General features: G+C 31.3%; 4 protein-coding genes, 2 long non-coding RNA genes and 1 pseudogene across 13 annotated transcripts; 2 read left to right on the top strand and 5 right to left on the bottom strand.

The window, feature by feature from the left end:
* AT1G61830 lies at nt 1–1,990 on the bottom strand (annotated as a pseudogene). The gene has a single exon.
* Nucleotides 1,991–3,262: 1,272 nt separating this feature from the next.
* On the bottom strand, nt 3,263–6,820 carry BGLU46 (beta glucosidase 46). 2 transcript variants are annotated; one of them, NM_180637.2, is made up of 12 exons: nt 6,300–6,820; nt 6,145–6,214; nt 5,738–5,796; nt 5,548–5,623; nt 5,292–5,366; nt 5,094–5,181; nt 4,768–5,020; nt 4,562–4,677; nt 4,209–4,467; nt 3,996–4,098; nt 3,793–3,901; nt 3,263–3,649 (listed from the first exon to the last, which is right to left on the bottom strand). In NM_180637.2, the coding sequence occupies exons 1-12, from the start codon at nt 6,444–6,446 to the stop codon at nt 3,454–3,456; spliced, it is 1,551 nt and encodes a 516-aa protein (NP_850968.1). In that variant the 5' UTR covers nt 6,447–6,820; the 3' UTR covers nt 3,263–3,453. The 2 variants fall into 2 exon arrangements, with proteins under 2 accessions (NP_850968.1, NP_974067.1); NM_202338.2 differs by lacking the exons at nt 5,738–5,796; nt 6,145–6,214; nt 6,300–6,820 and having other exon boundaries at nt 3,283–3,649; nt 5,094–5,571.
* A 268-nt stretch (nt 6,821–7,088) lies between these two features.
* On the top strand, nt 7,089–7,359 carry AT1G08437. The gene has a single exon (NR_139430.1). It is a non-coding gene; the product is annotated as an other RNA (long non-coding RNA).
* Nucleotides 7,170–11,977, bottom strand: BGLU45 (beta-glucosidase 45). 5 transcript variants are annotated; one of them, NM_001198358.1, is made up of 13 exons: nt 11,708–11,883; nt 11,540–11,609; nt 11,355–11,413; nt 11,161–11,236; nt 10,913–10,987; nt 10,717–10,804; nt 10,365–10,617; nt 10,178–10,293; nt 9,806–10,064; nt 9,604–9,706; nt 9,411–9,519; nt 9,167–9,283; nt 7,170–7,364 (listed from the first exon to the last, which is right to left on the bottom strand). In NM_001198358.1, exons 1-13 carry the CDS (start codon nt 11,861–11,863, stop codon nt 7,214–7,216), a joined length of 1,632 nt encoding a protein of 543 aa, NP_001185287.1. In that variant the 5' UTR covers nt 11,864–11,883; the 3' UTR covers nt 7,170–7,213. The 5 variants fall into 5 exon arrangements, with proteins under 5 accessions (NP_001185287.1, NP_176374.1, NP_001322277.1 ...); NM_104863.3 differs by lacking the exon at nt 7,170–7,364 and having other exon boundaries at nt 8,936–9,283; nt 11,708–11,977; NM_001334003.1 differs by lacking the exon at nt 7,170–7,364 and having other exon boundaries at nt 8,936–9,283; nt 9,411–9,706; nt 11,708–11,881.
* Nucleotides 7,836–8,087, top strand: AT1G08433. The gene has a single exon (NR_139429.1). It is a non-coding gene; the product is annotated as an other RNA (long non-coding RNA).
* Nucleotides 11,978–14,995: 3,018 nt separating the features above from the next.
* GPT2 (glucose-6-phosphate/phosphate translocator 2) lies at nt 14,996–17,484 on the bottom strand. Of its 2 annotated transcripts, NM_104862.4 has the most exons (5): nt 16,880–17,484; nt 16,264–16,489; nt 15,949–16,171; nt 15,571–15,784; nt 14,996–15,450 (listed from the first exon to the last, which is right to left on the bottom strand). In NM_104862.4, the coding sequence occupies exons 1-5, from the start codon at nt 17,369–17,371 to the stop codon at nt 15,439–15,441; spliced, it is 1,167 nt and encodes a 388-aa protein (NP_564785.1). In that variant the 5' UTR covers nt 17,372–17,484; the 3' UTR covers nt 14,996–15,438. The 2 variants fall into 2 exon arrangements, with proteins under 2 accessions (NP_564785.1, NP_001320539.1); NM_001334001.1 differs by having other exon boundaries at nt 15,115–15,784.
* Nucleotides 17,485–20,844: 3,360 nt separating this feature from the next.
* Nucleotides 20,845–22,297, bottom strand: AT1G61795 (PAK-box/P21-Rho-binding family protein). Its single transcript, NM_001084287.3, has 4 exons — nt 21,895–22,297; nt 21,701–21,801; nt 21,453–21,513; nt 20,845–21,235 (listed from the first exon to the last, which is right to left on the bottom strand). Exons 1-4 carry the CDS (start codon nt 21,953–21,955, stop codon nt 21,072–21,074), a joined length of 387 nt encoding a protein of 128 aa, NP_001077756.1. The 5' UTR covers nt 21,956–22,297; the 3' UTR covers nt 20,845–21,071.
* Nucleotides 22,298–23,784: the final 1,487 nt, after the last annotated feature.

Here is a 23,784-nt window from a genome sequence, read left to right as displayed (position 1 = left end):
CTTAAATAGAGGAATAGACAACACACTAGACTCAATAAAAAACTTGATTCCCACATTTAACTGAACATACTATATCGTTGTATGTCTTCAATATTTTGACTTGGCAAGGGTTCTTGCAATCCGGGTTCATGCATAACGGTCGAGAAAGATTACTTTTGCCAAGAATTTCAGCATCCCTATCAAAAAACTTTAAAGTTTGACCAGGCTTCACATATATTAGGTCTCCACCAAATAAGCATTCAATATGAAATGTGGTGCCACACTCGTTGCACCAATAGAACACTTTTGTGTCTGTAGCTCTTAAATTACGTTCACATACCTCGCACCAGTCTCCCTTACATAATTCTTCTCCAAATAAAACTCTGAGAAAGTGTTTGTCATGTTTATACCTTACTTTTTCTGGCAAGGTAGCACACTTGATGCATACAATAAAATCACATTTGATACAATTTAATTGTTTATGACATATTGTTTTGCATACCTGACAAAGTAGTTCTTCTTTTGGATCTGAAGCGAGGAACATGGAATGTTCATGATATTTGTAATTAAATGGCTCATAAATGGAAGCACACCGTACATCAAGATAGAATTTGCATTCCCTTATGTGACATCCATAGATAAAACCACCACAAAAACGTTCACAAGCATTGCACATGAATCTACAAGAATCGTACTCCACATGTTCCAATGTAAGTTGATGCGGATGTAACGCATGTAGTAGTATGCGGCAAGAATTTGGGCATGTTTCATGGAAGATGAAATCACACTCCATACATGAGTAGAAATTACCTTCAACGATAGGAAGAACACACGCTTGACAAAACTTGTTTTCATCATAAAGTATGCTAACCTTGAGCCGGAGATGATGGTCATGAAGAAAATGAAGTATTACTCCGTCAGATATTATATCAAAAGACGTGACATCTTGTAATTTATTATCTTCTTCAGGTACATTTTCAAGATCTTCACCATCCCATACATCTTTTCCTAAAGCACATCTTGAATGAACAACATAATCACCACACATAGCACAACTATATGCACCATAATCACTGTCAATACTTTGACGACATATTGTACAAGAACAATCTCTAGATTGAAGAGACGAAATGTAGGAGAGACGATGGGGTGACGTGATATCTTGATTATGCGTGGAGAATACATACAATCTTTATGGGCTACAAAGTTGCATATGGCACATATGTATGTGGAATAAAGTTTTCTTAACAAACCACAAACGTTGCAGGTTAAAGAATTTTGTTTAGGAAAGAAAATGAGAGGATGATCATGCCTTTTTGGTTGGTTTATAACCATAGGTATCGTCTTCATCGCACATATTGAATGCATAAGAACTCTACATATGGAACAATAATATACCTGACCTGATGCTATTCTTCCACAACATAAACACTCAATATTGTGAGCAAAAGGAGGATGAATGTAACATTCGAGAGAGTGCTCAGGGTGGTAAGGGTGTTTTATTTTAAGTGGAGACTCGACACATTCTTTGTGATACATTTTATTACAGTTACAGAAATAATAATCAGTGCCAAAATATGAGCCATTGCATGCACTGCATCCACCATTGACATCAAATTCTTTATCGTTGCACCAAAACAAAGGGAGTACAAAATGATCATCATGAGCATATTTAATTCTGACGTAATTTATGATAGAACCGAATGGGACATTGGTAATTGAAGAAAATCTTATGGTATACGGAAAGTCTCTATTTTTCCATCGTACTATAGGGCATAAGAAAAAAAGGTTGAAGAAGGGAATTATCGCTACTTACTATTCTACCGGAGGAGGTTGGACTTCGAGTTTGTATTATGGGAGGGCGATATACCAAGGATAATTTACCATCTTTCTCCATCATATGAAATATTCCACGGTCATTATCCATGGTAGCTCCGGGTCTTTCTTTATTGTATCTCTATTAAGGTTTTTTAAAAGTGTTGTTATACAGAAGTCAAATGTTTAACAATCCAATGAATATGAAAACTATTGGATTCTTATATAGTGTAAAAACGAAATGAATTTTGTTCTTTTCTTTGTAGTTATCATAATGTTCTTGCCATGCAAATAAAGAATCAACTTTTCTTTGCGTATGGTTTTTGTCCCGTATGAAATTATCCTACGATTCAAGATAGTTAATTAACGTGTAAACGAAGTGGATTTTGTCTTTCCACGTACATAAAGAATCCAATTTCTTCGCATATAGTTTTCGTCATTTCGGATGACATACGCACTTCTAGGCGTCTCCTTCGTCGAATTTGGATCTCCCCGTGGTCTCCCAGGATTTGTTTCTGAAAATTATCTTGCAAGCAGGAAATATTTTATTTTTGTATACAAACTCGAAATTTTTTTACCAAAAAAAAAAAAAAAAAAAAAAAAATCGAAATTCTGAAATCAAATCACCACTTTGAAACAAGAGAGACTTGGCCACTCGTTTTGCTACATACTATCGAAACTACATGCTTTGAAGAAACTTATTATGAAATTTGTTCAAATTGAACTTATTTTTTTTGGATCCGTGACGTGAAAACTAAGTGGAATTTGTTATTTTCTCTGTAGTTGTGATAATGTTTTTTCCACTACAAACATTAGTTTAATGAAATATCTCTTCAAACATCACTCCACCCAAAAGAAAATTTCAGTTTCTTTGATTTTAGTTGTCGATTTAAATTTATTTTGATATTTCTCTATAGATGGACATATTGATATTTCTCTACAATTAATTGTAGTTGTCGATTTAATTTAATGAATATCAAAATATATATCTATATTATGTGTACTGGTATATTTCTAGACATATATTGATATATTCAAAAAAAATTATTTATATTTTATAACAAATTTTGTATTTTGATATCAACTATATATATAATATTTTTAGATATATTTCTAGATTCACCACAGGCTTTATTGGTACAAAGTGACCATGAATATAGCGATGAATGTTGTTTGGAATTCATGAACACATTTGGCTTGATAGTAGCTTTTTTTTGTCAATAAAACAACAAGATTTGAGGAATCGAACTCAAGTTCTGTGGGTTGCAAAACCTACCTCTCACTCTAGACTAAGGTAATTGTACCTTTCTTTTTAGCAACTAAATTTGTGACCGCGTTGATGATAAGTTTCTACTATAATAACTAACTTCTAATTACATTGACTACATGTTTGCATCCATATATTATGGCAGTTCTTAAACCAGATTTTGAAATTTATGTTAACAATTATTATTTTCATAACATAATCTTAATAGATGTGCACCCAAATTTTTTATAAACACCATATTGTGCAAGATTAGAAAAAACAGTTATGTATAAGATACACCAAACACATTAAAAAATAAAACAACAATGAGAAGATTTTTAATTAAGCCTTCCTAGTTATAACTTCCTTTGCTTAAGAATACTAATTAATTCTTTATTAATTTACATTTATATTTATTTATCTATTTGATCTTCTATATTCACGTTCTGTTCAATGAAGTTCTTGTACCATGTAGCTGATTGCTTTGGTGTCCTTTTCAAAGTTGTAAAATCAACGTGGAATAGCCCAAATCGAACCTTGTATCCGTACAACCATTCAAAATTATCTAATAGTGACCATGCGAAATATCCCTTCACATTTGCTCCATCCCTACATAAGAGTTTACAATAAATTTATTAGGAATTGGTAATTGCCTAAGTGGTTATTACGTACATTCAACTTCTCTATGTTTTTGAGATCCATTTGTATATATGAGTTGGTTTATAATCTAACTAAATATACAATTCACATACCTCATTGCTGCTTTCAAAGCATCCAAATATCCACTCAAGTATTGTATCCTTTTTGTATCATGCAGAAGTTCTTCAACTGTTGTCTCTGGTTTTTGCAACTGTCCGAAACCTGCAAAACCATCGTTAATATTAATTTTTCAGCATACCATTCTTATAAAATGGATATAAGTCATATAACCCAAACAAAGTTGAGGTATTAGTACCATTTTCGGTGATGTACATTGGTATGTTGTGGTACCTATTTTTTAGGTAATTCAACATCTTTCTGAATCCGTTAGGATCAATATGCTGCCAATTTACGTCGGTCTATCATGTGCAAAAAGCCAAATATTTCAAAAGCCATGTTAGAAAATTCACTGTAATACACAAAGGAGCTCACTACAAACTTTAGATGATAGCTAAAGAAATGTACTTACCAGTTCTCCGATGGAAACATTTCCTTTCCGGTCCAATTTGAGGGCTAATCCTTCGCTTTTAGAAGCTCCGTCTCCAGAATTACAAGCAGTGATCAAACAATCTTGTATGAAGTAACTTGTATAGTGATTAATACCCAAAAAGTCTGATTTATAGCTCATTAGGCTGTTCATTTCATTGCTCGAAAATTTTGGCAAAGCTGATCCAAGTAGATTCACCATTTCTTCCGGATATTTCCCATACACAACGGGATCTAGAATCCTGGTACACATTAGATAAGAAGACATGAGTATGTGAACTATACATACTAATATATGATGAATTTTTTGGTCTAACTTATTATAACATAACATACCAATTTGAATAAAATGATTGAGCTCTCTCGGCAGCATTTTTATCAGCAATCGAATCGCTTATGGGTTCAAACCATGATGTTTGTACCACAATGCCAATGATTCCCTTTTGTTCTCTCTACAACAACAAAAAACGTATTTATATCGATATAATGCATACAAATATATAGTTTAAATCATATATCTATAGTATATTGGTTATTGTTACTTGATATTTGGTTCGGTATATTTGAATCGCCTTTGCATGTGCGAGGATCATATTATGAGCGGCTATAAAAGGCTCAGTTTCTGAGTTCCCGTGAGTACAATTTCCGTATGGCATGGAGCACCGCGCTGGTGGAAACAAACCACTTCGATATGCTAAGCTTATATGTTGGTTTGGTTCGTTAATCGTGATCCAGTGTTTAACTCGGTCTCCAAAATGTTTGAAACATATATCAGCTAAGTACCCGAAATCTTTCCTGAATTATAAACAGTGAATGAATCAGTTTTAGTTATGGTAAAATAGATAGAGACTTAATTTTATCAACTCACTGCATCTCGGAGCTTAACCAACTCTTGAACCGGTTCTCGAGTTCTTGAGGATAGTCGAAGTGGTTCAACGTCACAAATGGTGTAATCCCTGTAAACATTTACATGAAAAATAGCAATCTTTTGAAGTTAAAATTTCTGTATGTAATGCTTCAATAGATACTAACTTAAAAATTAAGAAGTAGGGAGAGTAAATATTACCTTTTTTAATAAGAGCGTCGATCAAATTGTTGTAATACTTTATTCCCTTATAATTAATAACTCCAAATCTTCCATCTGTATTTTTATTACATAAGTTAACAGTTTGTTTTATTTTTATCTATATATCAAAGGAAAGGTACACACTTTTAACATATTGTTTCCGGTTTAGATATCTGAACCAATCAATTGATGGTAGAAGTTTAATTTCAAACCAAATTTAATTATTACAGTCATGATTAAGAAGATAAAGACTTACTAGGTAAGACTCTAGACCAGGAAATAGATAATCTGTAACTATTGACTCCAAGAAAATTCATTGATTGGATATCTTCCTGTAATCATATATAGTAGATAGATGTCAATATAAAAAAGAATTAAAAACAACTAAAGTAAATAGTTTATTCAGGTAAAAGGAACAAAATATTATAATAATGTATTTATTTTACCATATATCGATGATATTGGTCCGTAGCTATGTCTCCATTGCTTCCATCAACTATTTTCCCTGAATTTTTTAATATAATATTGTCAATGGAATCAACATGGCATTTATAAGATAAAAAAACTTTGTCGAGAACCAATCAAAGAAAGCTAAACTGTAATTTATTTTAAATATGATATGCATGGATATATAATTAACTACAAATAAACACAAACTTAATTGAACCCAGAACTAAACCACAAGATTCATTCAAAACATAAAAATCATATTGTTTAGCTTATCTAAGCCAAAACATAATTGGATGGGAAAAAAAATATTCAACTTAAAGTCCAAGTTAGTTCAATTTCCACATTCTTCAAGACTCATTCCAAACCAAGCTAACCATAGACATAATCCAAAATAAACACATACCAGGGTTTTCATGGGCAAAGACATCCCAATTGTTCAGACCTTTTCCATCGGTTAAGAAGGCACCTTCATACTAAATACATCAAATAAAAACCAAAATTATAAAGTGACTCCAAAAACTGATTACAGAAATATAAAAAGAAGGAAAATAAAGGTACCTGGAAAGCAGAAGAAGCTGTGCCAAAGAGGAAATCAGAAGGAAATGGAGATGAATCATCTGAAGTTTGATGAAGGCATGAACTGTAAAGAGGAAACAATAAGCTTTGTAATAAAAACAGAATTGCAAAGTTGGCAAAAGTTTTCATTTTGGTTTTTTTTCTTTCTCGTGTATGTCGTCTGTGGTTTTGTGTGCACTCTTATCTATACGTGTCTATATTTATATGAAAAAATTGCAGAATATTTTAAATGCATCATTGCGATTTTGGGGCAGTCTTGTCAACTTTTTAAAAATTCCCCAATTTCTACCTACTGAATATATTCGAAACTATTAAATATCATAAACTATGCATCAATTTGGTTACAACTATAGACAAAGCATACCAAATTTTTACATATATTATAACCAAAAAAAGAATATGTACATGCTTTAAATATCATAAAGTTTAAAAGAAAATCATTAAAATTTTAATATATGAAATGTGCCTAACAACTCCATCTAATTTCGTACGTTAGATTTTACTGGTTTTACTTTCTAGATATATAGCGTTGATGATTATTATATAAAATATAAAAATTTGGAAGTTAGAAAGTATAAATAAGTATAAATAAAAATACTATGGCTATAGTTTATGGCGTAATAGTTTTTAATATTGTTGTTACTATGCTTCGAATTCAAAATCACATATTTTATGTTATTGACAGTGTGAAACATTAATTAATTACTGATATCTTACTTTTTAACAACAAACATATTCTTTAATAAATGTCTTCAATACTACTCACGTGTTAAATATTATATCATCCGTCGCCATAATTTACAATTCTATGACACGGCTAATTCTTTTTCTTTTCTTTTTTGGCAAACACACGACTAATTCATACGTTTATATAAATTCAAGTAAAAAGAAGAAACTTACGGTTTCGTACAAGAAGTGCTAGTGCGGCGGAGAACGTTGACCCATTTGGTGAAGGGGTTGGTGTTGCGGCGGCTGAGGATATGGTTGGTGACATGGCTACTCCTAGCTTCATAACTATCATCGGAAGTTTCGTACCTCAACTTACTTCTTTTGAAGTTTCCAGTGTCTGAACAAAATTTGCAGAACACGGTTGCGTATACCACAAGAAATATGAAAAATAGGAATAAAAAATTGATGATTCTAATTGGTTTAAAAAATGTCATCTTCTTCTTCTTCTTATTCAACTCTATAGCTGTTTTTTTCTTTCTTGATTCTAAGTTTGGTTACTAGTATATCTGTTTTCTTTTCTAGGTCTTTATACAGCTATGTGAAGATTAATTCAGAGAAATTGAAGATATCAGCGATGGAGACCAAACGATTAACTCAACCACGCAACTTTTTTTAATTTTTTAATTCTCGATTGAAAATTTCGCAAACAAATATTTTGATTAAATTAAATTTTTGAACTTGATAAATAAACCAGATTGTATGACTAAGTGTTATACAGTTTATATGGCAACGAAGTTGACTTCTATGTACCTAGAAACGATCTTGTCGTGAAAATACCAAATGAAATCATTAACCACGCAACCATTTATATATGTAATTGTTGATTCCGACCTATTTTGCTTATATGTTATCTATGTTATCAGTTTGTTCGTGTGTCTTTTTCTTTAGATTGTTTAACGACTCATTGTGTATTTGATTAAATCATAGTCTATATGTAACTCAAAATATAATAAATATTCAAAAAATTTCTATTCAACCAATATACGTGTACGGGTAGTTTTGTAAATTAAAAAGTTTTGGGAGTGAAATGAATGAATAAATTTTTTGAAAAATGTTGTGAATCGTACTTGAAACTTGACTGTTTCGCAGACAATATTGAAGGATGATTGCAAAAAAAAAAAAAAAAAAAAAAAAAAAAATCAGCATGTTTACATAATTTGAAGTGAACTAAAATCTTAACATATTTTAAATAAGTATCTTTTTTTTTCTTCTGAAAGTCTGAAACATATTTCAATCAAACAAAAACCAAGTTCACTTTCGTAAAATAACTTTCCTAGATGTTACTGACGTTAAACCGCAGATAGAAAACACAGAAATATAATTTTCTAGGTGTTTATGGTTCCTTTGGTCATTATCAGTTAGTTTATGATTTTATTTTTAATTTTAAATTTTTTTATTGAAAAAATTAAGAAGAATTTATCTTACAAAAAACAGTGATATAGCGTTTAGAATCCATATCTTAGAAACGCTTGCTTGCGTGAAATTAAATTTGGAGGTGATGTCAAATGCTTTCTAACGCGTGTTTAGTTTTTTCGGTGATTTTTAATCTAAAATAAGTTTAGTTTACTTTTGTACTACTTTTGATTTAACACTATTATCATCATAGAGAACAAAAAAAGTTTTCTTTGAAAACGTGTTGAATGATTGTGCAAGATTAGACAATTACTTCCGTATGGCGCGTAACACTGATTAAACATTCACTTTAAGGTAAAGAAAACCATTAATCATTCATTTAACGAAGTTACATAAATTCTTTCCTAGTTTGACTTTCTTTACTTAGGAATACGAATTACTATTCTTCCTTTGACCAAAAAAAAAACCTAAATTCTCTTCTCACGTGTTCTTCAACATCTTAAGCTAATAGAATTATTGTGCAAGATTAGACAAATAATCATGTAACACATTAAACATTCACTTTTAGGAGGAAAAGACAAATTTAATCATTCAACAATCAACAACAATGATAAGTATCAATTTTAAATGCTTTTGTAATTTTTGACTTTCTTTGGCAGTGAATACGAATTAAAAATAAATGTGTTTAATAATTATCTACGATATCTCTTCGATTCACGTGTTCTTCGATATAATTTTTGTACCATGAAGCTGATTGTTTCGGTGACCTTTTAAGAGTTGTTAGATCCACATGGAATAGACCAAACCGAACCTTGTATCCGAACAACCACTCAAAATTGTCTAATAGTGACCACACAAAATAACCCTTCACATTTGCTCCATCCCTACCAAAACAATTCACAACTTATATAGAATTAGTAAATTTTCATTAGATAAAAATTGGTTTAAAGACTATTTGAATGCATGATTTTAAGAATTGGATTTCTGCATAAATTTACATAAATTATTTACCTCATTGCTGCTTGTAAAGCTTCTAAGTATCCACTCATGTATTGGATCCTTTTTGTATCATTTAGAAGTTCTTTATCCGTTGTTTCAGGTTTTTGCAAGTCTCCAAAACCTTCAAGCCATTAATAATAATTTTTCATGATAATTTCAAATATGGTTGATGACTCGATCATTGATCAAATTTGAGGTCTTGTACCGTTTTCAGTTATGAACATTGGCATGTTTGGGTACCTATCTTTTAAATAATTCAGCATCTTGTGGAATCCTGTGGGATCAATATGCTGCCAATTTACATCGGTCTAACAATAGAAACATGGTCAATAAACAATAAAATTTACTAAAACATTTGAATATAGTCGTAAAATATTGAATATAAGAAACTGAATGAATGTACTTACAAGTTCTCCTATAGTAACATTGCCTTTCCGGTCTAACTTGAGAGCATATCCTTCGGCCTTAAAAGCTCCATGTCCAGTATTACAAGCAGAGGTCAAACAATCTTGAATGAAGTAACTTGTATAGTGATTAATACCAACGAAATCTGCCCTCGACTTCTCTAAGTTCTTCACTTCATTGCTCGAAAATTGTGGCAAGGCTGGTCCAAGAATATCTACCATTTCTTTTGGATATTTCCCATATATAACGGGATCTAGAATCCTAGTACATGTTAGAATACAAATAGATAAAACAATATATATTCCATATGTGGGTGAAGTACTATACTTCATATCTACAAATATGATCTCAACATATATAGTAATATAACATACCAATTAGAGTAAAATGATTGAGCTCTCTCAGCAGCTTCTTTATCCGCATTGGAATCACTAATGGGTTCAAACCATGATGTTTGTACCACAATGCCAATGCTTCCCTTTTGTTCTTTCTGCAAAAACATTATATTTATATCGATAACTCACGAAACCAGGTCTTAATTTGATGTATGAGTTTTATTACCTGATATTTGGTCTTGTATATGTTAACCGCTTTTGCGTGTGCAAGGATCATGTTATGTGCGGCTATGAAAGGTTCGGTTTCTGAATTCCCCTGGCTACAGTTCCCGTATGGCGAGGAGCAACGAGAGGGTGGAAATTTACCTGTTAGATAGCCTAAGATTAATTGTTGATTTGGTTCGTTAAGCGTGGTCCAGTATTTAACTCGGTTTCCAAAATGCTTGAAACATATATCGGCTAAATAACCAAATTCCTTCCTATCAAAAATAACAAAAAAAAAAAAAGTGTTTATAAGTTCATTGCCATTCTAAGTAATTAGGGGTTCATAAAAATACTAATTCTATTTAACCACTCACTGCATCTCGGGGTTTAACCAACTTTGAAACCGGTCCTCGAGTTCTTGAGGATAGTCGACATGGTTCAACGTCACAAATGGTTTAATCCCTGGATAGTGATTAGTTGATACAATTATGTATTTTCATTAACTTTATGAGATTACAATATTTTAAAAAAAAACTTAAATTATTATAAACCGGAAAGACAAAAAAGTACCTCTACTAATGAGAGCATCGATAAATATGTTGTAATACTTTATCCCCAAATAATTAATCTCTCCAAATCTTCCTCCTGTCTCACAAATAATAAGCTAAATCTAAATAACTATTCGTCGATTGAGTTTCAGTATTTTAATTTATCAACTCTGGTTAGTATATGAGATGCAATCGAATATTTTCTTTTTTTTACCATGCAATGCAATGTAGTATTAATAATACTGCTGATTTAACTAAAGAAGGACTTACTAGGTAAGATTCTACACCAAGAAATTGAAAACCTATAACTGTTCACTCCAAGAAAAGACATTAATTGGATGTCCTCCTAAGCATAGAAGATAATATAAAATAAATAACAACATCAAATAATATGAGAATATAATATGATAAAAGAAGTTGACAAGAACAAAAATAGAAAGAAATAATTATCATAAGAAAATAACCAAAAATCGATTATATTGGTCCACAGCTCTATCTGCATTGTTCTTGTCAAGTATTTTCCCTGCAGTTCCAATATATATACTTGTCAATAGAATAAGTGAATTAAAAAAAAATAAAAATCTTAAACTAATCTTAAACTATTTCAAATAGAAAATAAACCAAATGGAAACCAAAATAAAATACATACCAGGATTTTTATGCGTAAAGACATCCCAATTGTTCAAACTTTTTCCATCAGTCAAGAACGCACCTTCATACTATTCACAATTTTTTTATATATAAAATAAACATTTCGTAATGACGATACACTAAATAAATCTGATATTAAATTATCAGTGGGACGCAAAATAAGTACCTGGTAAGCGGAAGAAGCTGTACCAAAGAGGAAATCAGAAGGAAATGGAGATGAATCTACTAAAATGTTCTTCGAAGAACTTTGATGACGACCATATACATGAAACAATAAGCTTTGTAGTAAGATAACAATTACGAAACTGGTTAAATTTTTCATTGTTCTTGATTCTCTTGTGTGTCTTCAGAGATTTGTTTTACTATATATATGTACATGTAAGAAACGTGAAAATTTTGGTCTGCATTATTGAGAAAACGTCAATTCAAATCTGTCAACTCTATGTAAATAAACGTCAAAGGTCACTAAGAAACCAACAAAAGTAGATAAAATGAGCAACGTCAAGAGTGGAGCCCAAGAGTTTCTTTACACGATAAAAGATAGGTCTATCCATCCGTACCGGATAAGTTTGGGCCGAGCAGCCGAGTTTTAAAAGTAATAAAATTTGTGGCAATTAGTTGAGTATCCCATTTATTCTTTCTTAAAATCTAGCTTAATTGCCGTGACGATTTAAATGTGGTCCATGAGAAAAAGATAACTGGTTAATAAGACGATTTGGTTCTTGTATTAGCATTTTCCTTCGTGGTGGTAGCTAGGTGACGTTGGTCCTGAATTGATTGTTGAGTGATTATCTTAATTAATCATGCTTTACCAACTAATATTTAACCGTTAGATTTCATAAACCGATTTATTGAATGGTAGTTAATGAATCATATCATTGTCAAACTATATCATTGAATGGCGATGATGTGATTAGTCCTTTCTTTTTCTTTTAAAATTTTTGTTTCCGCCTTTCACAAAATTTTCTTAATGACATTTAGCGCTTACTTTAATTTTTTATTTAATAATTAAAATATATATTTCTACTAATTTTATGTTAAAAATGTGATCTCCAAAATTTCCTCCAATTTTGTTTTAACACTACTAGGTAATTATCCGCGCTACGTCGCGGTTTTTTCGGATTCTTTTGTAGTGTTTAATTTAAATATAATTTATATTTATCTAATCATTCAATCATGCAATAAACAATTACTTTTAGTATTAAAAATATTTTTTTCTAGCAACGTTCTCAACAATGCATCATATACATAATTCATAAACAACGTTTGTTTTAAACCAATTTAACAGAGGTTAGTGTTGGATTCTAGAAACCTAAGAATTTGATGATGGAACTCCTTACGCATTTTTCACCCTTAGTGATTTATTATATAAATATCAATTTAAGAAAATATAAATATTCATTTAAGAGAATAACTTACTCAAATTATTAAGTAATCCACGACTATTATACACTCATACTTTGAGTTTGGATTACAAAAAAAAAAAAAAAACTTCAGAGTATAAGAAAACTATTAAAATGGTTTTATTGAAAAATCATGTAATATTAAAATAAATATAGTAATAGTATAATTAAATACGTAAAATAAAATAAGATGTAAAATTAAATAATAAATATATCTTTAACCTATAAATTAGAAGTTGAAGAGCTTACATTAATTATTTAATAGACACATGTCAAATGCTAAAGTGATTATGTGTCAATCATATGGAGAGAGTTGGTCAATTTTCATATATATGATTTCCTCCAAAATTACTATCCTCCAATTTTCTGTCAAAAAACATAATTTTACTGTTTTCTACCAAAAATACGACTCAACAATTTTTTACCAAAAATGTAATCCTATAACTTTCAGTTCAAACTCCGACTGTGTAACTATTCACTCATAAATCAGAATAACACCTAAATCAAATTTATAGTCGGGGTTTCAAAGCCTCTCCAAAATCAGTTTTGATGTCAAAAAAAAATAAGGGAGAAAATATGGCAGTGGTTGATATTGGAACAGTGTTTTATTAAGTTAATGCGATTTTGGTGTTACCCAAATTTAACTAATGGAAACAAGTGGGACGTTTCGTTGTCTAGTTGGTGGTTCGTCGTTCGTTACAAAACCGAGAATGGGTAAAAAGAATAGAATCCGTGAGTAAAGTTAATTTGTCTTACCATATATATATCTTCAATAGATTACGATGATGATAAGGCCAGACGAGATGTGAGCTCTCTCCATCACGTCCAATCAGTGAACGTATCTCTTCTTTGGCCTTACATTTTGTAGTGAGTTAGATTATATTCTTGTTGTGATAATTTATCTTCTTTTTTAAAACAAAGCTTTTAGGATATTTTAAAGGGTTGTAATTGATTTTGAGTAAAAAAAGACCGTCATTTAGTTTACTCAAAAATTACAAAGGCTATTTGATTTAATACTCTAAAATTTATGTGAAAATTTGAAAGTTACAATAATCACTCTGAAAATTATTATACGTTATGTTTAAATGAACTTTTATTATGCATGCAAACTTTTGGTATTGTACGTTGCTCCTTAGGATCGGTGGCAATTGTCTATTGGACAGTAAATAAATTTATACACTACAAAAGAGATTAGTTGAAATTTTTGACATGCAGCAACTTGAAATTTCTTATCAAAAAGTACATACAGAATCTGGAAAATTTTACATTTCCTGAAATCAAATCCAGAATCAGTCAAAAGTCAAAACCTTAATTATTTTATCAACGAAACTAACAATTTCCCAACCTATTATATATGATATGTATAAATGTATCCATCTCATCTGCCGACAAGATTAGCATAAAATAATTGGAAGCCGGAATTGCTTTACGTACTCCTTTTGGGTGGGTGTCGTCTCACCAACTTCACTACAGTGACTACTGACTAGATCGCAAAAAATAATATGATCATAATTTAGTAAAATATTAAACGCGCATTAAGATTTGATTATTGGGGATGATTTTCAGGCCATCAGATCTGACCACAAAATATAGAAACAAAATTCGGAATCGTTTAAAACAGCTTACAAAATACTAATACCCCCAGATGACTAGTATGTAATGGGTTCTCTAGCACCCTAACCGATCAAAAAAGGCTCCTAAAACAATGTAAATGACTCGAATCTTTTTTAACAAATTTTTATGATGGCTCATACTTTTTCCATACGAAGCCAAGCAAGCATGAAATGCATTGATACAAATAAGCACATCCACATAATTGAAATTTTAGAGACGTGTGTCAAACACACTTGTCATAAGAAGTTTTGCATGCCGTAAATATTTTGCAGTCATTGGATTGTAGATCCCTAGCCCACAAAATGGAGACAGTGTCCAAGTATAGACGAACTTAGAAGAGTACATGGACCAGGCCCAATATTGGAGTTTCCTAATGTTCTTCTTGGAATAAGAGAGTGTGTGAGAGACCAATATAGCTAACTAGACCAATTATAAGGAATGGATTGAGTAGAATTTTTAACCTAATGGCCTAATATGATATGTATATAGGCCAGTAGCGACACACCTCAATATATTTATAATTCAGTGATTTCTGAAACTATTACACATGCATCAACTGATAGATACCTCAAAAATAATTCAGTAGATGGTCTGATCAAGAAATGACACTGATATCTTTATTATTACGATCATCTAAATAAAACATAGATAATATAGAATTAGCCTGTCTTGTGCAGAATCTATTATGAGACAATGAAAAAAAAAGTAAAAGCAAACACTCTATCAACTTCAAGCTCCAGTTTCTTCATATCCATGGACCGGGGAAAAGCATTTTCCGATGTTGATCTCACCGGAATGTTCTCTCCTCCCCGGCTACTCTTTTGTTAGTTTTCATTTTCTTTTGCAAAACAAACCCAAAAAACTGCCTCCTAAACCATCCTCACTGCTTCGCCTGCTCAATGATTGCAAAGAACATAGGAAGAACGTCAATGAATTATATTAGAACTAGAAATTGTTCACTAAAGAACCAAGTACTAGAGGTAGGTAAACAAGAATAAGTTTGTTTGTTTACCTGTGAGTAGAGGAAAGTTCCAAAAATCGCAATGGCAGCACCGAGGGCATTAACCGGTTGAATCGGGGTATGGAAAATGATGATCGATGCAACAATAACGGAAATCCGCTTCATCGTATTACCGATACTGAAAGTTAACGGCGAAATCTGGTCTAATGACATGTATGAGACCTGATTGTACAAATGGTAAAACACACTTTGTGCCACTACCCACCTATTGATTCAAAAAACAAAAACAACACATTAAGTTAGAATCTTATATCTTAAGTTAGAAGGGAACTAAAGCAATATATACCAATCCACTCATAGTCATTTGAGTTGGAGTCTATAAAACTTAACAAACAATTAAAGATTATTGATTTGGTTTTTAGATCATACCAGACAAAGTTTGGTCCGACTTGAGAAACCGCATTTTGCCAACCAGCAGCCCACATTTGAGGACCTTCCACGGCAATAGAAAATGGAGTGAGGATCACAAGAGACATCATCGATAAGCAAGCGTAGTAGTTCATTCCGCTCACTGACTTCCCTTTCATCCCTTTCTTCGAAAAGATATTCCGGAACACAAATGCCAAATTCGATATCATTGCCCCCATAAACCCTACAAAAAAAATTCCACAAAGTTTCACATAAGACCATAAATCAAAGAAATGTCACCATGTGAAACCAATATTCTAGGATTGTGAGTTTTACCAGTGATGTTGAAGTTAAGCTCGGTGATGGCCGCGAGAGCGCAGCCTCCGATGATTGGTAAGAGAGAGAGATAGACAGGAAGAGGGAAAGTCTCTCCCATGAAGAATCTTGAGACTAAGACACTGAAAGCTGGTTCACCACTTTTAATGATGTGTGTGAAGGAAACTGCTACTTTTGACATACTCACTGTTGCTGCAACGTGTCCTATCGTGTGTGCTACAGCGACCTTGAAGAATAAGAAAAAACGGGAACATCGATCAAAACACACTCTTTCATTATCAGACAACAAACAAAATTATAAATCCATCAAGCAACAACATCATGAAAATACCTAAACCATTACCGGAAGACAGATCTCAAGATCAGTTTCATGCTCGAAAGTACACTAAATTCTTACATGAAAACAGAGAAGATATAAAATACTTACATGAAAACAGAGAATCTAAAATTCTTACCGTAAAACAGAGTAAATCATGACTTTTTACCAGAAAACAGAATAAATCATGAATTCGTACCGGAAAAACAGAGTATTCCAGAAACTGAGCTCTCAATCGTAAAAAAAAAAGATTGAAACTTTTGAGGCAACAACTACACACAATAAACCCTAATTACTTACCGGGAACAGAGTTTTCCAGAACTCGAGATCAGTTTTAGGAGCATCTGCGATTCTAGTAGCCCAAGAGACAAGCATCATCAAAGAACCACAAGCGAGAGACAACGTCGAAGTAAGCCACGGGTAAGGAAAAGCATTGAGGACTTTCTTGTTGTAGATGTTGAAGACAACGTTAAGTGCCCACCAAGTTGCGAAGTAGATTCCGATTTTCAGTTTCTGCGCGGATTGTTCATCGGGAAGCTCGATGTTGATGTCCAGTGGACGGGAACGATCGGCCTCGTAAGCTTCGACTTTGACCTCACGCTTGAAATTCGAAGCAGATGAAATGTGTAGAGGCTTTTGATGGGAGACAACATTAGCGTTAAAGCTTTGGTTATGGCAGTTTTTGATGATGAGTAAAGGAGAAAACTTGAGCTTTGTAGGAATTGACCGCCTTACGCTGCCGGAGATAGCGGTGGAGAAGGAAGACGAAGATGGTTTGATTGAAGAAAGCATTGTGCTTTTTTATGGCTAATTGATGAAGACTATGATCTCGAGGTGGGTTTTAAGATTTTATCAGAGAGAGAGAGACTTTGTGTTGTTGGGAAAATGGAAGAAGAAGAAGAAGAGAATTTATAGAAAGATTGAGAACAGAGGAGGGAAAGATTTCGTTTTTGAGTGTAACGACAAGTTCGACTATTCAGATATTTTTATAATATACGAATATACCCTTTGTGGTTATGGTTTGGTGGTTTATATTGTATGGGGTAATTTTGTCAACATATCCGAGAGGCGGTGCATGAGCTGATGATATTGACATTAAGATCCGTTTAAGGTTTTTCTAAATTATGAATATCATCAAATAAAAGTTTATAATCGTAAAAATAGTTGGTTGTATACTAATAATTTTCTGGAATAAAAAAAAAAAACTAGTGAAAATTGAGAAAATATTGTTTTTCGTTTAAACTTTGTCGTCATTAGTTATAAACTTTTAATAATCTACGACCATGAAGAAACCAAGTGTTAATCTTTGGGTCTTACGTTACGTTACGTTATGGAAGCAAATATCAATTTTGAAATAGTACACAATACACGTACCCAATTATCTTCTTGATATTTATCGCTTTTGTTAAGATTAAATTGAATTCAAAAAAATCTGAGACGTTCATCTTTTTGTTGCCTACTAAAACCATAGGGTAATTTATAAGAAAATGCCTGAAAATAGTATTAATATAAGTTTCTCAAAAACAATTATAAAAAATAATGATTGATTTAGGATATTAATCATTTATTTGAATTTTTGAAATTTGGTCAGTCCTCGGAATACCACATTTTATGCTTTATTTTCCAAAATTACCACCAAAAATCATAAAATTTACTAAAATGTTTAGGCTTTACAAGGGTTACTAATATTTTGGAGAGAATTAAAAATGATTAGTCTAAATTTGAAGAAAGAGTTTTAGGAGTTTTCAAGTTTTGGGCTTAGTAATTCTTAATAAACGTTTAGAGACCCTTCCTAAGCCTAGATTTTGTGATATTTTGGGACCTTTTCCAAAGTAATGGCATTTTTAAATACTAAAAATTTGTTTTTGTGGTACTTCTCTTTGATTTTATTTTCTTTTATATCATAGAGGTATAAGAATTTTCAATATTCAAGAATTTTATTTTCTCCTCCTTTGTGGACTTAAAATATTTCCAACCACGAGTTTGATAATATTGCCGTCAATAGTTGTCACGAGTCAATGAGTAATTTACATGTGACAAGTTAGTTTGTAAGTTGAGCTATAATATAATGGAATGGGAACATCATAAGTTATAAAAAGAAATGTTGAAAAAGGTGTGTCTTTTAGTATTGAAAATTTTATATCGTTAATTACCAAAATTCATCGATGAAATAGATCGTTGTAAACCAGCGGGCAACGCCAATACAATGAACATAGTTCCATTATTATCACATCGTTTTGGCAACAATAACACGAATTCGAACAACACAATGTATCGTTTGTCATTTTCATTCGTCATTGATGCTAACGAGGTAACGACAATAAAAAGAAGAACAGGAACAATAGTATTAAATATATAATATATTTGTGTATGTTAATGTAATGTTAATTTGGACCGTTGATATAAAAGAAGGTCTGGTCACATGTTGGACGTACAGGCTTCACCCATTGATGTAACCTTGCAAATGGAATTCTCACCGTAGAAAATATCACAAGAGGAAAATTACAAAACATACACAAAGTTGTTGAACACATGCAACTCTCATTACACGACAAGCTCTCTCTTCACCAACACTGATTCATAGAACACATGTGTCCATTTGCCTGCATATGTGTGTGTTTATAGGTCAGGTAATAAATTTGGTTCATATTCGACGGCTAGGAAAGATTTCAGGAAAGTTCGTAATATTGGGGAAATCAACGATTCATCAGAAATATCGCTTTCCAAATTGTTCGCTTGGTGGATTTTTCTGCATGCGCGTTTTGCTCCGTGATATATGAGTCGTTGATTCATTTAACTATTAGATATGAATTGGACACAATCGAGTTATGATGTTCATCGTTTACACAATGTTCAGTTAAAATAGTAAACCTTTTTAAGAAATAAAAAATTCTACCTCACAATATATATATATATATATATAATAATTTTCAAAGTAGATTTTCTCCTAATAAATTAAAATTAGATTAAAAAGTCAGTCACTTTTTTATATAATTTTTAATAATTATCTCTTAAATTAGATATTTTTACTGTTAAATTTTATAAAATGTAATATTCTTAGGTTGAATACGATCGAAGCTTAATAGGTAAATTAAAAAAATTCAATGTTCATAAATTTTACTTCATTGCCAATTGGACAGCACCAACGATTGATATTGAATCTCAAGTCGTTTTCTTTTCGCTGTTCAAAATTTCTATAAGTTTATTATCATTGCCTGCAGTAGGAATCCTGCTACTATTCTCTTTTTCTTCGACCGTAAAAAGTATAAATAATAAAAAAAAGGTATGGGCTTATGGCAATATATGAGAATTTCATGGTCACTGAACAATATCGATTCCATTCATTCTTTGCTACTACAAATTCGTTACTTCTTAAAGATGTAGATACATATTAATAAATGGGCCGGATCATATATGCTAGGCAAAATGTTTAGCCCATGTTAACAAAGTATTAGCTTTTTGGTGCATTTTTCAAGACTTTAGAGTATGTCCACTACTATATCGGCACAAGGCCATATAAGCCAATGAAATCAGGTGTAATCGGGGGTTTCTACCACCCGAAAAATCTCTGTATATAGTAAATTTAGCTATTGAATAGTCCACTCACATGGTTTTTTAATGAGCGTAAAAATATAACACCATTTCGATTGATCAAATAAAATGATTTTGTAAATCACACGTTTAAGAAGAATTGATCTTTGCCTCTTTGGCGACATAAGAAGCAATTCTTCCTTAAGTAAGAACCACTTAACCAGTATCACTTGATTAATGAAACCATTTTATCATATTTTAGATTTTGTGAAGGAGGTCATTCAATCCATTTATAACTAAATTAGTTTTAACTTCTTTTTTTGATTATTTGTTTTTTTTCTGTTAAGCATCATCTCATTTGATCAAACTTTCGATGATTACAAACACCATAATATAAATTACTAAGTACTTGATAAAAATTGAGCTGCGAAGTTTAAAAACTTTCAAAAGTGCAATAGAGAAATCAAGGGTTCATTACATTTTAAAACCCATAACCATCAAATGTTCTTCACTCAAACCACTAACTCAATAAATTGTGATTATTGTTGCACTTACGACCAATATACACTAATCCTTGATCATCCCAATTTCCCCCGCTGTCCCAAACGGAATGTCGTATAGTAAATTTTCACATTCACAACCCTACTGAACTAGATTTTCACCATATTCATTCTTTTCAAAGAAACTTCGAAATTCGAAAACAAAAATATAGATCTAAAACAAGTCATAATCATTAGATTTGTGAAAGTTTTCTTAATGGATACTTTTTGAAACAATAATTTGTGAAATTAGTAAAACCATCCCAATATCATTGCGAAGACAGTATGAATATTAATTTGTACACACTTGTGAAAAGACATACGTATCTCGAATGAAAACATTAAGATTGATATCTTACTATACGCTCTATATATTATTATATAAACAATGGCATGGGAAATTAAATTAAAATGAAAAATAATTAAGCCAGGACCTTGCTTGATCTTGAGAATCTTGGTGACCATGAATTACACAATAGAGAAGCTTTTGAAGAGAGTTTCTTCTTCAGATTTTGTTTAGTTGATTCTCTTTCCATTTCTTTGCTGCTTTCAACTTCTCCAAATGCCTCCATCGCTGACTTCAAATCTATATATTTTTAAAATTACATTTCATTAGGATCTATGTTGTCAAACACATATATTAGTTTATGCATCCATCTATCAAGTAATACATTTGGAGGTCTGCTTAAATTATTTATTTTTTGATATAAATTTCAATAAGGACTAGTAATACGTGGAAACCATTTGCTTATTATTGACAGAAAGCTTCTTTTAAAAAAGGAATATAATAGAAAAAAACTTGCCTTGAAATGGCCACGATGAGTTTGGCTCTAAAACATTGTTGCTCGTCTTGAATTCATGTAGCTGCAAAATTCCATAAATAGGTTAAAACTTAACCTAAATCGATCCACGTTCTATTTTTTTTGCTCATCTGATATCTTAAAACATCAAAACAGAGTACAAATGATGAAATCCACAACACAGAGCACATTAACGTTGTAATTAAAAAACACACACCATAATTTCTAATTGTTGCAAAAAAATGTCTTACCCAACTAGGTGCACTACTTGATGAACTATCCCAACCGATATGTGACACGTGTCGAACATCGGTCGGATAACCAATTTCCATCTCCTCCTCCTCCTCCACATCTACAAATTTAATCCATTTTGTAATCATTAGAAAGCTTATTCATGTCCATTTAAAGATAAAACTAAACAAGATTAGAGGTTTTATCTATTTACCAAAAATGTCGGAGAAACATTTGAAGCTCTTGTTATAAAGCCCCTTGAATCTTGTAGCCATGCTCAAGAATCCGACGCAACAATAAAAATCTGTCTACTTATAAAGAACTGAAACACTTCTATAAAAAATGTAAGATGATATTGTTAACAAGACCAAAAGAAAATTTGGTAAAGAACGCAATGAATCGAACAGAAGAAAAGAATCAGAGATGATTGAAGAGGATGATGAAAATGAAGAAGAAAGAGAAAAGAGACAAAATACTCTTTCGTTTGAGATTGGAATAGTATTTGAAGACAAAGAAAAATTGGAAGGAGACATGAAAGAGTAGTGGTAATATATAAATAAAAATGAAAGTATATATATTCTTGATCAATTATTGGAGGATATAAAATTTGTATATATTTTAACGGAAAACAGAAAAACGAATATCTTATCCGACCAAGGACAAGGAGAATAGTGTTTACAGTTTTGTTTACCGATGTTATGTATAAGACAATAAGAAATTAGTTAAAGGTTTAGGTGATCCATTCCACGAGTTTTAGTTCAACTACCAATTCCATTCGTTTACTAGTTATCATCCACTCCAATACAACTGTTCAAAAATTGGACTAGAATGCGTTTAGGAATTTAGCAATTTATTTTTAAAAATCTAAATTTTCGTAAACGATTAGAGAAAATAAAAAAAACAGAAATGATTTATAATGGTTCATTTTAATGTGAAAATTATGATGGTTCGGTTTCGTTATGATTAAACGAATGTTTACACAGTTCGAGTGACATTTGAGAAGATATCATATAAAATGATTTGGTCGTTGATCAGAGGATTATGTACAAATCTAGTCTCAAAACTTCTTCTTTACTCAAAAACTAAGAAAATAAAAATGTATTTACAACTTTCATTTTCCTATGTTAGCTTTATAAACAATAATTAATAGGAAACAACGACAAATAATTAATAAGCTTGAAATTTTCTGAAAATATACTATTCAAGAACACTATAACAAATTTGGTCATGACCGCAACTCTCAAATGGGAGGAGGTTTTCCGGTCCATCGTCGACATAACCGCTTCGGTTAAACCGCATCTAGCACGCTCATTGGATCGATTAACGAATCCAAGATATTTTCGCTCCACAATTCAACAAAATGTTAAATGAATCATATTGTAACAATTATATCTAAAGAATAGACAAAAATTTTGGTGGCATTTTAGCAGTATATGTTGTCGAAATCGCATGTAATAAGCATTCTAGGGATTTTCTTCGTCTACTCTAATACATACTTTTATATATACAACTAAATGTTGCGTATGCCTAATTCTATAAAGTTTTGATGTCAATTATAATACTGGATTTGGACAGTATAACAACTAGAATTTGGAGTTGAAAAAGTAAGAAATTATTAGACTAAAAAAAGAAGCAAACTTTTATCCTTTTAGCTAAACAAAATTTCTTTCAATATAAAATACAATCATTGGTTTTTCTTACAACTTTAAATATGTAATTAATTAATATATATATATATATAAATCATGATATTTCATTAATATTATTTTATAATATTTCTTATAAAAATTGAAACGTCTTAAAAGCGTTTTAGATTTTGATTAAGCATTTAAACGCTTGATATGTCCTCAAGACACCTATCTTTTCTTAATAATATGTCAATTTTAAAAAGTGTGAATTTTTTAATTTGTTTATTAGAATGAATCTTTTCTTTTTATCGGTTATGTATGGAAAGATATTAATAAAATGACTACCATTTAGGTTTTCTTTTATAAACAAAGTTTTTTTGCTAATTAGAAATATATCGTATAGACAATGAAGATGGATCTAATATTTTGACTCAAAAGCATATATTTCTCTGAAATTTTTTCTTAAAAAGTGGTCT

This window comes from Arabidopsis thaliana (assembly GCF_000001735.4).
Source record: "Arabidopsis thaliana chromosome 1 sequence".
NCBI lineage: Eukaryota > Viridiplantae > Streptophyta > Magnoliopsida > Brassicales > Brassicaceae > Arabidopsis > Arabidopsis thaliana.
Note: the sequence above shows the minus strand (reverse complement) of the source record. Positions and strands in the feature narration are given on the sequence as shown.

What these genes read in the sequence shown, in the direction of transcription:
- BGLU46 (NM_180637.2), bottom strand. Translation starts at nt 6,446, where the DNA reads ATGAAAACTTTTGCCAACTTTGCAATTCTGTTTTTATTACAAAGCTTA. An exon ending in TGGTTAAGCTCCGAGATGCA is followed by an intron (nt 5,021 to 5,093) that starts GTGAGTTGATAA and finishes TTTATAATTCAG; the next exon opens with GAAAGATTTCGGGTACTTAG. An exon ending in CAATCATTTTATTCAAATTG is followed by an intron (nt 4,468 to 4,561) that starts GTATGTTATGTT and finishes AATGTGTACCAG; the next exon opens with GATTCTAGATCCCGTTGTGT.
- GPT2 (NM_001334001.1), bottom strand. Translation starts at nt 17,371, where the DNA reads ATGCTTTCTTCAATCAAACCATCTTCGTCTTCCTTCTCCACCGCTATC. An exon ending in GCTTAACTTCAACATCACTG is followed by an intron (nt 16,172 to 16,263) that starts GTAAAACTCACA and finishes TTTTTTTTGTAG; the next exon opens with GGTTTATGGGGGCAATGATA. An exon ending in GTCGGACCAAACTTTGTCTG is followed by an intron (nt 15,785 to 15,948) that starts GTATGATCTAAA and finishes TTGAATCAATAG; the next exon opens with GTGGGTAGTGGCACAAAGTG.
- BGLU45 (NM_001198358.1), bottom strand. Translation starts at nt 11,863, where the DNA reads ATGAAAAATTTAACCAGTTTCGTAATTGTTATCTTACTACAAAGCTTA. An exon ending in CTTTACGCATAAAAATCCTG is followed by an intron (nt 11,414 to 11,539) that starts GTATGTATTTTA and finishes TTGGAACTGCAG; the next exon opens with GGAAAATACTTGACAAGAAC. An exon ending in TATACAAGACCAAATATCAG is followed by an intron (nt 10,294 to 10,364) that starts GTAATAAAACTC and finishes ATGTTTTTGCAG; the next exon opens with AAAGAACAAAAGGGAAGCAT.
- AT1G61795 (NM_001084287.3), bottom strand. Translation starts at nt 21,955, where the DNA reads ATGGCTACAAGATTCAAGGGGCTTTATAACAAGAGCTTCAAATGTTTC. An exon ending in ATGTTTCTCCGACATTTTTG is followed by an intron (nt 21,802 to 21,894) that starts GTAAATAGATAA and finishes TTAAATTTGTAG; the next exon opens with ATGTGGAGGAGGAGGAGGAG. An exon ending in CTCATCGTGGCCATTTCAAG is followed by an intron (nt 21,236 to 21,452) that starts GCAAGTTTTTTT and finishes AAAAATATATAG; the next exon opens with ATTTGAAGTCAGCGATGGAG.